Raw genomic sequence first — 16,858 nt, forward strand, 5'->3', positions numbered from 1 at the left:
ATTCATCAATCACACTTTTCAATCATCAATCACAATACACAGGAATCGCACACTCCGATCAAGACATAATAACACATCAATTTCATAATAAACAATTAGCAAGCGTATGCAACAGTTATGCTAAGACTCAAGCCTATATGCAATGTGGTACCATATCAGTGAAAAACCTCGTCGGGCGCCTAGGAGTACATGACAAGACAAACCACACAATAGTAAGTCAAGTCACTCTCACTAGGTAATATCATAGGGAGACCAGTCAGGGTCACAGTGTTTTGCAAGAATGCTCCAACCATATGGGATCAACATAGGCTTAAAGGAGCACTCAAACCGTGTGACCCCCAAGGCCTACACTCTGAAGAGTCCGTCAGGGCCTCTCCCTCCTGATTCAGGTTCAACCCAGAAAACATTTTAGCACACAGACTCTATCTATGAACTGTACAAAACACACGACTCCTCAATTGTTCTCAAAATAATTTTAACTCGTCGCCCTTTAATGGTCTTATCATTAACTCGTTGCCCTTAAAGGGACTTAACATTAACTCGTCGCCCTAAAAGGGACTTAACATCAACTCGTCGCCCTAAAAGGGACTTAGCATTAACACGATCATGGACTTATGATCGTGTGATTGTACAATTCATAGTTCACAACTCAATGCACATATATATCTCAATCATATACATACTCAATTTATCACATACACTTAATCCCAATCACAATGGTATAATCTCAATTTAACATGTTATCACACCTTATGAATCATATACACTTTACCTATGAACTATGCAATACACACATCTACTCAATTGTTTTCAAAATCATCTTAACTCGTCGGGTTCCCACAGTGAATCCTATCACAATACTCGTCGTCCTTAAAGGGTCTTACAATTGTGTGATTGCACAGTTCATAGTTCACAACTCAATACACACATCTCATCTCAATACACATGTATTTCATCATCCGTCACATGTTCAATTTATCACATACTCAGAGTTTGAATCATCATTTCATAACCTCAACATAACAATTTATACAAAAGATTTTATCACAACATGGAATGTAAAACCTCTGAAATAGTTTCTCACAATTGTATCAAAATCATGGGTTAACACAAAGACATCAAGAGCACTCAAGTTTATCAATCAATTCTCATCAAGACATCAATTGGTACATAGAACACAATAATATTGTATTCATAATCATAAAGAAAAAATATAATTCAATAAACATCCCAAAATAAACCCAAATTTAGTTTTCTAAGGATCCCTACACATGTTCATTCTAACCCCTAATTGTGATAAACTCATCCCTTACCTCTGAGCGGGCTCACGTGTCTTCAGCCAACGATAATAACATCTCTAATGGTTCCCTGAGATTTATTCAGTTATTCCTCCGACTACTCCTATAGAGTTTCCAAACGTCAGAGAGACGGAGAAGAGATTGAAACCTCCACTTGTACTGTCTTCATGCGATTCCTTTTTCTCCCTCCACGAATATTATCTCGATAATCCCAACGGTGGAAGTGTGCACAATTGAATTTCAAAAAAAAAAATCCAAATTTCATGAAAATCCAACGGTTAACGAAACCGGGATCGTAGTTTTACCGAGACAGTTTTGGGTTTCTGCGGGAAATTAAAATGCTACAATGCGAAGGGTTTTTCCTCTAAGCTCAGATATGATTTTGAAATTCCGAACGGTTAGAATGTTCAGAATTGGGTTGCGAACGCGGTACTCAAATTTCACGACGATCCAACGGTGAATGAGTCCGAGATCGTCATTTTTCTGAGACAGGTTAGGTAGCCTGCGGGAAAAAGAGAGGATTTTGGAAGAAAAGAGAAAAAAACGAAATTGTGAGACAGAGAGCATGTTGCTATTTATAGTTAGGGGTATTTACGACCTATTATTTACTCTATCAAACAAATAAATAAAATACTCTTTTTATTTTCTCTCAAATCATTATTTTAATTAATAATTATATCTTCTTATTTATTTATTTATAAAATCTCATCATTTTTTTAAAAACTCTATTTATTTATATATAACAATCCTTTATAAGCTAGATTAAAAAAATTTGGATGTTACATGAAATGTTTGAATAGAGTGACGAAGAAGGATATTACTTGTGATAGTGTGATAGAAAAATGTGGTACAAGAAAAATAGTGGGGTGGTTGAATTGAGGAAAAAGTCTTCATCTTCGTAGGTTTGAGTTAGTTACTATGATATGACAAAGTGAAAAAAGAAAAAGGTTTATCAATTTATTGTATCACTGCATTAGAATTTCTTTTAGTACTTAATATTTATTTTAAAATTTTAGTTTAATTTTGTTTATTTTCATATTTTTATTTCACACTCCTCTCTCTCTTATTTTCCTTATTTCTCTCTCTCGTGTATAAAATATATTTCCTCTTAACTCAAATAAAAATAATAATAATATACACGTTAATTAAAAAAATAGTTGATATTATTTAATTTTAAATCTCATTTAAAAAATTATTAAAATTACCCTTCATTATAACCTAATAGTAAATAAAAAAGATCATTAAAAATAAAATCATAATTAATCAAAAAATATTTTAAAAATAATATCATTAAATAAGATAAATTTATTGTTTTCCTCACTATCATAACTTGCTGCATATATGCCTCCCTAATATTACTACCAGAAGCACACTCATCCAAAAGATTTATTTGTCAATGTCTTATCTATTATATCTAGTTTTTTTTTTTTAAATCTTAATTTCTTTCTTTTTTAGAATGAGATTCTTAATTTTTTTTCTATGTACTGTAGTGATTTATGAATCGCATGAATAATTTTTAATTGTAATCAAAATATATTATTAAAAGGTAAAGCCACAAGTTAACTAAAGAATAATTGTCGATTAAATTTTTAATCAATTTTTAAAAATTAATTGTTAAAGAAAATTGCTTTTATTTTATTACACTACTTTATCTATATCTATAACTATAATAAAAGAAATAGTTCAGTTTAGTTTCCACATTTTATTAGATTACTTCATCCTCTCTTAAAAGTATTCATCACTCTTGGGAGAAACGAAAAATTTTAAAGGACTGTGAGATACTTAAGAGTCTGATAGACAAATCAAAGATCCTAGTTACGCAGTTGAATCGGAAAAAAAAAATCATTACCCTATCTTACATATTTTCTTATTATTATGTTAAATAAAGTATTTCCTAATATAAAATAAAAACAATAGTATATCATGATGAGATTTATTTAAAAATTATAAAATATAGAAATAAGCAAGTTTTCACATGCATGGACGTTAAGATGCTCTTAAGAGTTACAGGCAGACTAGTCACACGTGCACACAAGATTGAGGCATACACTTTTTATTAATACATTTTATTATATTATTTTTTTTTTCATCACATGAATTGTTTTATTTCACCTTCTTTCTCCTTTTTTATATGCCTTTATATATATATATATATATATATATATATATATATATATATATATATATATATATATATATATATATATAAAAGATAGTATATAAATACAATTTCTCCTTTAAGATTTCAGACAAAGCGAGGACTTCAAAGTTCAAACACCTCAAGTCGTTTACTCAGTCAAAAGGAGAAGAAATCAAAGATGGATTAGGGTGGGCATTCTTCTTTAAAGCAACTTTTTTTTTTTTTTTTTAAAGTAACGCAACGTTTATTTTTTTATTGTTCTTTTTATATTTATAAAATTATTATTTCATTTTCACATTAGTTTCTGAGAAATTATATTTGTTCAAATTTTTACACTATAAAAATAAAAAAGAGAAATAAATGGGTGATATAATAGAGAAAAAGAATATTATTATAGAAATATATTATATAAATAATTTTTGTATGACCAGAAATTATCTTGTTCAGAATCAGATAGAAGAACCACAGTGGACGATAAAGATAACGGTTTTTTAAAGATATTACAAAGAAAATAGAAAAAAATTGTTTATTTTTTATTTTTTTAATATATTTTTGGGAAAAAAATAAAAAAAGTATAGAAATATGATACCTTAGAATTATTAACTATTAATTTAATATATACTGTATGAGTATAAAAAAAAAAAAAAACACATTAGAAGTAGCCGCCGTGGACGGCTAATGGGGACATAAATTAACAATTCTTAGTTTTGGTACCATGAAGTGGTTGGGTTGGGACATAGTGAAAGAAAATGAAATTTATGTTTCCTAATTCCAGTGGACCTTGAAAAACTTGGTGTATTTAATTGGCCCCATTGATTTTATCTTCTCACAACTTCTCTCTCTATTCCCACTTCTCTTCTGTGTTCCTTAGAAGAATTAAGATGGCTACCTTGACTGTACCCCCAGTTCCTCCTTCCCCCAGAGATGATGCCATGCAGCTCTACCGTGCTTTTAAGGGTACCCTTTCTCTCTAAAAAGTTGTTGATTATGCTTGTAATCATGCCTTAGAACTTTAATTATGTAGTTATTTGTTTGAAACTTCCCTTTTGAGGAAGATGCTATTGCTGGACATAAATATCCAAGTTCAAATGCATGTCAGCATTAATTTTAATCTAATATAATCTTGTATCAACCTCTTTGCATGCATGCTTTAATTTTGAAGTTTGGAAACAATCCCTGATCGCCAATATTGTTTACTTGTTATATTATGTTAATTGCTGACTTTAAGAGTATTTTTCATCTAAATTTTATTTTTCAAGAAAATGTACCTTGTGAAGAGTCTATTTATATTGCTCCAGATTTACTCTACCTTAATTTGTACTTTTGGATCCTTGAGTTGAGACCTTTAATTTCGTTTTGATCCTATGTTTTCACAGGATTTGGATGTGATACTAGTGCTGTTATCAATATTCTTGCTCATCGAGATGCTACACAGCGTGCCTACATCCAACAAGAATACAGATCAATGTATTCTGAGGAACTTTCCAAACGCTTAGCTTCAGAGCTTAGTGGAAAGTTAGAGGTACAAAATTGCTAAAATAAACTAGATTTATAACTTTGTGTTGCGCAGGTGTCAACTTGTTTAATGTTACAATTAGTAAGTTAGTTTAAAAAAGAAAAAAAGATAAGGAAGCATGTGAAAAAGCTGGTACAACTAACAACAGAAAAAAAAATGTAACCTTAATTATACACATAATATCATCATTTGAGAAAAATTAATGGTACTATCTTTTTTTTCAAGACTAAATGCTATCTTAAATTAGACACATATTGGCTATAATACACTTTTGGTCCCTCTCTTATTTTTTTGGTTCCAATTTAGTCTCCTAAGTTTAAAAAGTTCCACTTTAGTATCATAAAGTGTCTATGTTAGACCAAATTGATTCTTTCATTAGTTTTTTGCATTAACAATTTTGGCTGATGTGGCAAACATCCATATGATGTGGCATATTTTACAATTTTTCTTGTATCACCTAGTTAATCAAGTTAGTATGATAAATTGACGTGAGGACCAACTAGGTCTAACAAATACACTTTAAGGGACTAAAGTAAAAAATTTTAAACTCAGACCAAACTAAAACCAAAAAACAAGATAGAGGAGTCAAACATGTATTTTAGCCAAAATAGATAGATGGATTATACTTTATTGTATGCCATGAAGTGTATTACCTAGTGATCACTGTCACATTATTCATTTATTGCGTATATAAAAACACCTTTGTATAGATAACAAAATCATAGGTATCTTAAAATTTAGAAAAGTGGCCAAATGTTTCCCAGCACTTCTGGTTTGTCTTATATTTTTTTCTGTTAATCAGACTGCAGTTCTGCTCTGGTTGCATGACCCTGCAGGACGTGATGCAACAATCATTAGGAAGTCTCTAACAGCCGACAACAGAAGCATTGAAGGTGCTACTGAAGTTATATGTTCACACACTCCATCACAGCTACAATATTTAAAACAGATCTACCATTCTATGTTTGGTGTTTATCTTGAGCATGATATTCAAACAAACACGAGCCCCGGCGATCATCAAAAGGTGAGGTTTCTATCTTTAACTTTAATGAAAGGAACATGAGCTATTGTGAATTAGTCATATCAGGGGATCTTAAGTTTACAATCTGAGTGGTGTTTGTCTTGACATGACATTAAAACACCTATGGGGATAATAAAAAAATGCAGTTTCTCATTGTCGTTGTGTGTGGCTTTTACACATTAAGGGTTCTCTTTGTCTGCTGAAGAATTCATAATTATCTTCCTATCCTACTTCCTAGATAGTTCTATTATGGCCTGTAAAAGGTATTCATGTAAAGTTTTTCATATCTCTTGTAAATTTACAATAGCTCCTGCACACCAATTTTTAAATGGATCACGTGTTATTTTAAGGCTCTCTACTTGGCTTCATTCAAGACTATATCCATATAGGCACTAAAATTATCTTTGGATCCATAAAAAAATATTGACTGTCATTGACTCATGCACATTTTGTGTTTAAAGTCAACTGTGTCAAGGATATTGCTTCTCATAGGATAGGATGCAAATTTTTTGTCTCATGATTCTTTGATTGCTTTCATGATGACATCTATGAGTTCCTTTCAAGTTATTAAAACAATGGAGCTGCTGCTGCTTGTTATTGATGCCTTTGTGTATAAAACTTGCTTCAGCTCTTGCTTGCATATATAAGCACACCTCGTCATGAAGGCCCCGAGGTTAATAGAGAAATTGCTCAGAAGGATGCAAAGGCTCTTTACAAAGCAGGGGAGAAGAAACTGGGAACTGATGAAAAGACTTTTATCCACATATTCAGTGAACGGAGTGCGGCACATTTGGCTGCCGTCAGTTCTTATTACCATGACATGTATGGCCATTCACTGAAGAAGGTATCTTGAGCATTTTTTTATTTCTTTATTTAAATTTATTCTTTCTTGGAGGTACTTTTCTGGTGCTTATTCAATATGAATTTATCAGGCAGTAAAGAATGAAACATCTGGGGCCTTTGAACATGCACTTTTGACAATAATCCAATGTGCTGTTAATCCAGGAAAGTATTTTGCAAAGGTATTCCACTGCACTGCAACTGTTGGTAATTGCTTCTTGTAGTGTTATGGGAACAATTTTTTTGTTCAATGACAAAAATAACATACTTATGCTAGGCTTGTTGTTAAAAGAATTAAATAGACAAGGATGTTGGAAAATTATTTGACTAGTGTGTTTGTGTTACAAGGCAGGGAACTATTTTGAAAGATTTAGGACCTGTTTGATTTCCTTCTCATTTTTTAATTTTAAAAACTGTTTTATAAAACAATTTCACATTACTCAACTATCAATTTCTCATCCAAAATCTATTAAGTTTTGAAAATTGTTTAAAAGAACAAGTGTTTTATAAACCAAAAAATAGAAACAGCTTAGTGGCGTTGTCTCATTTTCTTCTTCTGTTTTCATCTTATTCTACCTCTCTCAATTTCACACTCTATTTTGTGCGTTGCACCACCCTCCACCAGCTGTCCCTGTAACCTTTTTTACTTGCATTTTGAAAACTAAAAATAGTCTCTGAAAAAAAGAAATCAAACACACCCTTGGTATTCTGAAACCAATTTGTCTTTAGTCATTTAGAATAACATCTTTACTTCAAGGACATTTAGAATAAGCAGATTGTATTAGCTAAGTTATATGGATTCGTATAAGTTTTGGTCATTGGCAGCATTTTGCATTATATATAAGTGATTGCTTGCTTGTAGTGATTTGTGCTGTATTTTCTGCTAGTGTCCAAAAAAGGCAATATTGTGGAAATTGATTATTAATATATATATACACACACACATATATGTTTTTTTTTTTAGAGTCATTTGATTCTTGCAATATGAATGAGAAAACCTTTTAAAATGTGTTACCACTTACCACCATGCAGGTGTTGCGTAAGGCGATGAAAGGTTTGGGGACTGATGATTCCACACTCATAAGGGTCATTGTGACAAGGACTGAGGTTGATATGCAGTATATCAAAGCTGCATATTTAAAGAAACACAAGAAGACTCTGAACGATGAAGTACACTCAGAAACATCCGGTCACTACAGGACTTTTCTTCTCTCACTTTTGGGCCCTAATCACTAACCAAGATGTTCAATTATGTTTCATGTGGAATAAGTTCACCCTCTGATGTTTGACTGTTTATAGAGCTTTGTGATCGATCTAGCCGACCTCACCTGGTAGAATAAGGCTTTTGTTGATGTTGTTGTACTAGTGTTTTGTGAGTATTAATTTGTCAGCCTGATGCACAGATGAAGATTTGTTGTGTATTTAAGTATGCTAAACTATTTTATTTTTTTTGTTTCAACAAATCAAGCATTGACAAGCAAATAGAGGTCAGAAGAGCTACTATTTTCCAATCAACCCTACATAGATGATTGAGATTAGTTTTACTTAAAATTAAGCTTGATTGTCTATGTAAGATTGAGGTGTAAGCATTAGTTATTTTAACATCTTACTTAATACATTTTTATAATAATTATTAGACCCTCATAACTATCTATAATTTGTTACTTTTGGAACTATAACTATAATGCAAGGCTAGGTTCTTTTGAGATTTTTCTGCTACAAAATATGGGTAATGTTTTTCCTACTTGCCATAACAGAGAGGGAAGGAGAAGAGAAGATAGAGAAAAAAGTGACAGATGTTATAAATAGGAGTTTAATTTTCACACATTGTAAGTGCAATTTTTTTATTATATTGTTAAATAATTAGAAATCATTTTAAGTATGATTTTTAAGGATATTATTACAAAAAGAAATTATTATGAGAAGGGATGAAATTATATCGATATAACTTTGATAACTATTATATTTATATTATTTTTATAATTTGATATAATATTTGATTCAACCATTTAATTATATTTATATATTATAAAGATTGTCTATATTAAATTTTCTCAAAATTAAATAACAATAAGAAGGTAATCAAATATACATTTTTAATATATTTTGAAATATTTATATTATGTCAATTTTAGTTTATATGAATAAGATAATTTTAAATTAATATGAAATTTTGTATATATTATCTATATGAAAAGAATTTTCAATCCAACGATAAGTTTTAAAAAAATATTATCCAATCGAAAGTTATAAAATATTATAATAATTGTTAAAGTCCGCCTAATTTGCATCTAAGAATATGTCATGCACTACCATTTTCATCTAGCTTGCATGGGTTTACCACCGACCGAGTCGTCTTAATTAATTCGTTACAGCCACTCATAGTTGATGGTTTTACTCCTCAAATTTCATTTTTTACCACAGAAATTTCTGACTTTAACTATTTACCCATTTTTCTCCTTTCCTCTAGTCCAAAATACAAGAGGCACGTCACGAAGAATGACACAAATGTTTAATAAATTTTCCTTTAGATTGCTAATGGGCCAGTGATGAGCTAGTATTAAAATATGCATATTTGATTTGGGCTCTTTGAAGGTACCTAGTCCAAGAAGAATTATATTGGTCCATTTTTCTTAGTAATGCATTAAACTTTCAAATATTATGTTAAGAGGAAATAATGTATGCACAAATAGCATATAAAATTGTTAAATTTTTTAATAATTATTTTAAAATTGTAGTCATAATTGATTAATATTTTTTTACACTAGCAATGTGTAAAAATTAAACTCTTATATTAAATACACAAAATGATAAGGATAATTTGAGTAATTCAAGTGTAAAAATAATTGACTAATAAGTTTTAGAATAATTAAAAATTTCAAAGTGTTGCCTTGTTCTTTTTTCTTTGTATTGTAAAACAGATATTATACTATGCAAAAGGATATCCAAAATTGTATTAGCTTTATTTTAGAAAGAAAAAAAAATGGCATTCCCGTTCGCCAAAGTCTTAACTATATTTGTAAGAGGATTTTTATTTTATTTTTAGAATAAGCTTAATAGTTCATATATAAAATGCAATTTGTAATAGATTTGCAACTTTGTTTTACAGTGTGCTAATGTTCTCCATTATTTACTATAATATTTATTTATTGACACATAAGATCAAGAGTCCATGATCATGAATACTAATGGTACATAAATAGACAAATGCATTAAAAAAATGGAAAAAGATAAATGCACTGAAGCACAATCATCTGGGGGCGCCATAACTATGATCTGTCTTTCAGGCCTCTTCTTTTTCTTTTGAGAAGTCTTTAATAGCATATTCTTTAACACATATTTTTCAATTATAACACACTTTTTTTATATAAAAAATATTGGAAATTATAAAATTACAACTAAAAATTATATAAAATGCAATTAAAAAAGTATATTACTAGCATTTTTCATTTTCTTATTGCAAATGTCTCTTCCTCTCAACCGAAAAATTAAAACTTCCTAGATGAAGTATGTAACGATAATTTGCATGGGTGTTCTCTCTTTTCTCCACTTTATGAACAACTTTTCCCCCCATTTTAATGTGTATATTAAAAAAACTTTTATGAGGTGGGTCATTTTTAGATTGGTCAGAAAAAAAACTTGCACTACTAAAAAAATTATTTTTTAGGATGCGATTTCTACGGTGGTTCCAATAGACCCGTCTTAGAAAATATGTCGGTGACATTTTTGTAAATATGATTTAAAATAAAGGCGGTTTTTTTTAACCCGTCCTTGAATGTAGTGCTCAACGACGGGTTTTTATATAGGTCCGTCTTTGTTTTTTAAAACATTAGGCCAATTATCCACGTGCTCCCCAAACCTCTGAACCTTTTCTCTATTTTAGTTTCCTTTTCTCTCTCCAAACCTCTAAACCCTAAGCACCTCCCAACCTCTAGAGCCAGTAAAAAAAACAATGGCGACATCGCTCTCTGTTTTTTCATCTATCTTTCAACACTCTCTTCATTACCAAAGCGCTTCCATTATCTCCCTTCCTTTTTCTCTCTCTCTCTCTCCCTCTCCCCAAATCCCTACTTTCTCTCTCCACGCGCCACCGCACCTTCACCGTTCGCGCCGAATCGCAAAATGGCGTCAACCCTGTTCCCACCCACTATGACTTCAACCTCTTCACCATCGGCGTAGGTAGCGACGAGGTCCAAGTCGTTCGCTTGGCCACCAACTATGGCACTTCTGTCGCCATCTGCGAGTTTCCTTTCTCCACTATCTCCTCTGAAACCACCGGAGGTGTCGGCAAAACGTGAGTTTCTGATTTCTTTTGTTTTTTCATTTTCGCTTCTATTGAACTAGGGTTTGTCAATATGGAGGCCAGTGAAAGAGTGTTTCGTGTTTCCAAAGACTAGTTTATTGCTTATGTTTGCCATCTCTGTGCGAAGAAATAAAACCAATATGTTTAAGAAATGATAGCCTAGGAAAAGAGTGGAGGCATGCATTAAATATACATACCTATGGTATTGTTCAACTCTAATATGTTTAGAGTTCTATATCTCGTTGTGATGTTGGTAATATTCAGAATCAGTAATTTATGAAAATTGCACGAGACAAATGATAAGTAGTTTTTTTTATAAAAATAATAATTCAATTAATTTTGTTTGCATATTAAATTTTGTCATTATATGACAGACACATCCACAAGAAAAGATTGGTGTGTTTGTAAGACGAGGTAAAGGTGGTTCTCTTAACATAGTGGAATACAGTGAGTTGGAGCAGTCACTAGCTTCTGCAGTCAATCAAGCAACTGGTCATCTTCGTTTTTGTTGGAGTAATGTTAGTCTATTCTTCCTATATATAATCTCATTGTTTCTCTTCTCTGGCCATAAGCTTTGAGGATCATTGCCCTTGAAATTGAAAAGAAAAATAATGAAACAGTAGATCTGTCAATATAATTGAAAATGTTGGAGGATAGACAAGGGTTGGAGAAGTTATGCACAATTTAAAATTACAATTGGAAATAATTCACTTTCTTGCATTAGGACTGTTATGTGCATATAACACCTTATTTTATACATCAAAATGTACTTTTCCTCTCTCTTGCATGCATATTATATTATCTTGTATGGTAGAATTTCTTTGATATCGTTGATGTTTTGAACAGCTGAAATTTTTAATTGCTGGGGCTATTGCTCTGAAGGGCCTTGGAGGGGTTCTTTTCATATTTGGCAGCTCTTTTGGAGCTTTGCTACTGGTTTGTAGTCAAAATCTTCTCTATGAATATATTGGATTTCATTTTCTTCTCATGTGCTTTATTTTTCTAGTTATAACTCTTAATTTAATTTTTTTTCTTGGTATTAGCTCCTGCACTAGCTGATTGCTACCCCAATCCATTATGATTTTTACAATTATGACAATGAGGACAAAGAATTTACTCAACTGTTCATCAAATTGACATAGGTCGGAGCAGTGATTTTTTTTTTAATTTCGAATTTATTTTCATGTGTGCCATATTCAAGTTGTTATTACAATGTGACTTGATGTATTTTTGCACTTGTTCATCAAATATAATTACTCCTTGCAGAACATGGCTCTTTTCGGGGCTCTATTGTTTTGCAGCATTGGACCCCTTTCATTGGGGGTTGTTGTTTCCTGGTTCTTCATCATATCCTCTCCAATCTGCCAGGATTTGGGTTGAGTACTCTCTAGGTTCAGAATATCTTCCTCCCTTAGAGTTTGGTAGCTTTGGCTTCACTTGGATTAAATTATTGGCTATTATTATTTTTGTATGATCTGTTATCATATCGTTAGAAACTATCTTTCAATTGCTAAACTTGTATTTCAAAAGGGAAAACAAAAGGATGAGAGAAGCATGTGTTATTCAGCAGGCAAGGTTATTCAGCCCGTGTTAGTTACTAAAAGAAATATCAATTGGAAATGAAAACAATAAACAAAACACACCCACCCTTAGTTTTCTTGGTTTTTTCTGTTTTTATTAGTTACTAAGTTAGATACCATGAAATATTTCAGTGGCTTAGGTGGCATCCAAGAGGACACATACTTAGTTTTCTTGGTTTATTTGGTCTGTTTTGATGTAAATCCTCCAATATATTTCTAACTACTAATTTTCTGAGGTTTATTTTTTATGATTCAAATTCAGTTGAATTGTTGAAAGTAAAATCGGAAATTGGTTGCTTCTCATGAGACTAAATAATTGTTTTCGAAGTTTAATGCTACTATCTTCTATGCGAGTAATATGAGCGATTTTATTTTCTGCAAGGGAAAATAAAGCAGACAATGGACAAGGCCTTTTGGGATGGTCGTATGGAAAATGAAGCAGGTGAAAAAAGGTATTGCATCATATTCTTCTAATGACATATAAGGAATATGTGTTGTATATAACTACATATATGTATACATGTACAAATTGTTATTTAATTATAAGTTTTTTTTTTTGTGTTGAACTTCTAGCTACTAAAACAAGGTAGCTTCTTGTACTTATTCATTAACTATTTTGATAGCTGAAATTTGACTTGAGTTTATAAATTAAGTCTCATATGAGACATTACCTAGCTACATCATATTTGCATTATGTTACTAGTTAAATTTCACGAAAATAATAAAAAAAACTACCATTCTACATCGGTTGACAGATAACCGATGTAGAAACCCCACATTCTACATCGGTTGCGGCTTCAAAAACGATGTAGAAACCCCACATTCTACATCAGTTGTGACTCCAGAACCAATGTAGAAACCTCACAGTCTAAGACGGTCATTCAACCGATGTTGTAGGACCCAAGGTTTTCAACGACTCCGGCTACAACCACGCATCGTAACCGATGTAGAAAACCTCTCAAAAACGATGTAGAAGGCCTATTTTGTAGTAGAGTTGGTTGATTTATTTATGTAAAATGAAATTGTGAAAGGGATCTGTTAATGCGTACAGATACGTCCATTTATTGCTCTAGGCCCACGAAACGTATTAGACAAAGCAAATGGCCCTCAACCAAAGAAATACCAAATATTTTTAAGAATTTTCTTTTTGGTTCGACTCTGAATAGAATCATGACTGTATGACAGATGGTACACCGTAAAAAATAATAGTTTGTATTTTGAGAAAGAAACAGATGACCCAAAAAAATAGTAATAGTAAAGAAAAGACAAATTCTTACACAAAAAGTAACGACAAAAAAAGTTCTTGCATTAAAAGGTTAAATTACTAACGTTTTTTTTTTATATAAAGAAAAGTTAAACAAGATTGTTTACTTCTAACTCTAAGATCCTACTTCATTAGTTCCATTATTTGAAAATCAAATAGTTTATACTTTATACCATTGTGTGCACAAGTATATTCAGGATCGACTCAACATATTTTTAGAGATAAAATAAATTTAATAGGGAGAGACCCTGACAAACTCTTCGGAGTGTAGGCCTTAAGAGTAAATACACCCGTTTAAATGGGTTAGGAATTTTATAATTCCTAATTAATTAATATGAAAATAAAAGAAATTAAACTAAAAGTTTAAAATAAATATTAAGTGTTAGGAATTTTATAATTCCTAATTAATTAATATGGGCTACATATTATATTATAATATTTATATTAATTATTTACCTTTAAATGAATTCAATATAAAGTTATCTATTTAAGTGAGCCCATTAGACGACCAGAAAATTGATATGGATTTAATGAGCAGAAACCAATTTGGTCCATTAGGGAATAATGAGAACCCTAATAGGTTTAAAACCTAAGGCATAGTTATGGTCCCCAATACACCAAATCAATAAACAGTTTCTCCTTTCCCCATTTGAAGAGAAAACGAAGGTCCCAAAAGAAATAAGGTGATTTGGTTGAGGAATGTCATTAAACCTATTATTCGTGACCGTTGTAAGATTCCGCTGTGTGTTAATCAAACTCTATGAATCCAGGTATTCCTTAAAACCTCTTGATAATCTGGCGTAATGTATTTTGGTGCTCATTTGGTATTTTATAAGGTTAATTGAAAATTCCCAACAAGTGGTATCAGAGCAACCATTACTGTTAGATTATTGAGATTTAAAGCTGTTGTTTGATATGTATTATATCTGGATCTTTTTTGGTTATATGAATCCTAATTTTATTTTGGGGAGAAACTATTTTGATCAATAAAATTGTAAAATCCTTAAATTCATGTGTTATGGCCATAAAGTTTTTCTCTTAAGAATTAATAAAAGGCCTCTGCATTTGATTTACGGGGTTGTACTTTTTTTTGTGTCGCGTTTGCTGGCATATTATTCTATTTGGGATAAAGGTTCTACGTATCCGGCGTTGGCATTTAATACGTGATACAATTTCATAAATATATATTTTTGTTTTATATGAATCAGTAATAAGACAATGGTCTTTTATCTTATATGAGTAATTTATTATTTTTTTGGCCAGCTGTTGCTTTTATGAAACGGTGATAAACTGATAATTCATGATATTCATGTGGTTAGTATAATTTGTGATGGTACCGTGGTATGTTTATTTCGGATGCGTAATTAATTTATCATGATGTTGTTTTTCAAACATTTACTGCTACCACAATTAGGTGCAAATTTAACCATTACATATCCTTTCCATTTAATTGTGTGTCCAATAATTTTAATTAAATTGGTTGAACCATTATGTTGCCAAAGTAACCTCTATTGTGCAAATTGATTTAATTAAATTGCATGGATATTAGTACATAATTATTTATGCGAATTGTGCTTGGCCCAAAGGAAGACACAATTTGGCCAAATAATAACATACCTGTGATGATGAATATGTGACAATTATTAAGTTTTTTTTCATGAGAATAATAGTCAGTCCAAAGAAAGACTATTATTTGTCAGAACTAATTTTCAATATTTGATCATTGCGTTGAGAGTACCAATTAGAAATTAATTTCTCTGTCCAAAGACTAAAATTAATGTTGTGCTAGGTATCTTGTGATGGATCTGTTATGAGAAATATTTGCATGTCTTGTTATATGTACTTTATATGACTTGCTTGATTGTTTGTGAACATGTTATTTTTTGTTCTCTATTTAGTTAATATTATCAGTGCTGCAAATGTTATTGCCCAAGTGAATTCTATCCCAATGCTGAATGGGACAAATTTTAAGGTATGGAAGGAAGTCGTAGAAATTGTTCTTGGCTGTATGAATTTGGACTTGATACTAAGGACGGAACGACCCATTTCCACTATGGAAACCTCTAATGAGGTAAAAATTGAGAAGTGGGATCGGTCCAACCGAATGTGCCTTATGATCATGAAATGCTATATTCCAGAGGCGTTTTGGGGCTCTATTTCTGACGGTCAAAGTGAAAAGAAATTCCTTGAGGAAATTGAGCAATATTTTGCCAAAAATGAAAAGGCGGAGACAAGTAACCTTTTGGCTAAACTCATCTCTATGAAGTATAAAGGCAAAGGGAACATAAGGGAGTACATTATGGAGATGTCCAATCTCGCATCAAAACTCAAGTTACTTAAGTTAGAGCTTGGTGAAGACCTGCTCGTGCACTTGGTTTTGAGCTCGCTTCCTGCACACTTTGGGCAATTCAAAGTGAGCTATAACACTCAGAAGGACAAATGGTCCCTCAATGAGCTTATATCTCACTCTGTGTAAGAGGAGGAGAGGCTGCAGAGAGATAGGACTGAAAGTGCTCACTTGACTTCGACCTCTCAAAATAAGAAAAGGAAGAAGACTAAGGGTGTTGCGGAAGGGACTTCTCAGCAAAAGAAACAAAATAATGATGAGGAATTTACCTGTTACTTCTGCAAGAAGTCGGGACACATGAAGAAAGAGTACCCCAAGTATGTCGCATGGAGTGTGAAGAAAGGTAAATTTCTTACTCTAGTTTGTTTAGAAGTTAATTTGGCTTTTGTATCTAAAGATACTTGGTGGGTAGATTCTGGTGCTACTACTCACATAAGTATGACTATGCAGGGTTGCCTGTGGAGCCGACTGCTAAGTGATGATGAAAGATTCATCTTTGTGGGTGATGACAAGAAGGTTGTAGTGGAAGCTATTGGAACTTTTAGATTA

At 31.7% G+C, this 16,858-nt stretch overlaps 1 protein-coding gene and 1 pseudogene across 2 annotated transcripts; both read left to right on the forward strand.

Annotated features, from left to right (window-relative positions):
* Positions 1–4,154: 4,154 nt before the first annotated feature.
* LOC114418711 lies at positions 4,155–8,453 on the forward strand (annotated as a pseudogene). The gene is made up of 6 exons (XR_003668084.1): positions 4,155–4,395; positions 4,815–4,960; positions 5,757–5,978; positions 6,604–6,819; positions 6,908–6,997; positions 7,848–8,453. The product of XR_003668084.1 is annotated as an annexin D5-like (transcript).
* A 4,644-nt stretch (positions 8,454–13,097) lies between these two features.
* LOC114420345 lies at positions 13,098–16,438 on the forward strand. The gene is made up of 2 exons (XM_028386262.1): positions 13,098–13,140; positions 15,861–16,438. The coding sequence occupies exons 1-2, from the start codon at positions 13,098–13,100 to the stop codon at positions 16,436–16,438; spliced, it is 621 nt and encodes a 206-aa protein (XP_028242063.1).
* Positions 16,439–16,858: the final 420 nt, after the last annotated feature.

Source organism: Glycine soja, chromosome 7 (assembly GCF_004193775.1).
Source record: "Glycine soja cultivar W05 chromosome 7, ASM419377v2, whole genome shotgun sequence".
NCBI lineage: Eukaryota > Viridiplantae > Streptophyta > Magnoliopsida > Fabales > Fabaceae > Glycine > Glycine soja.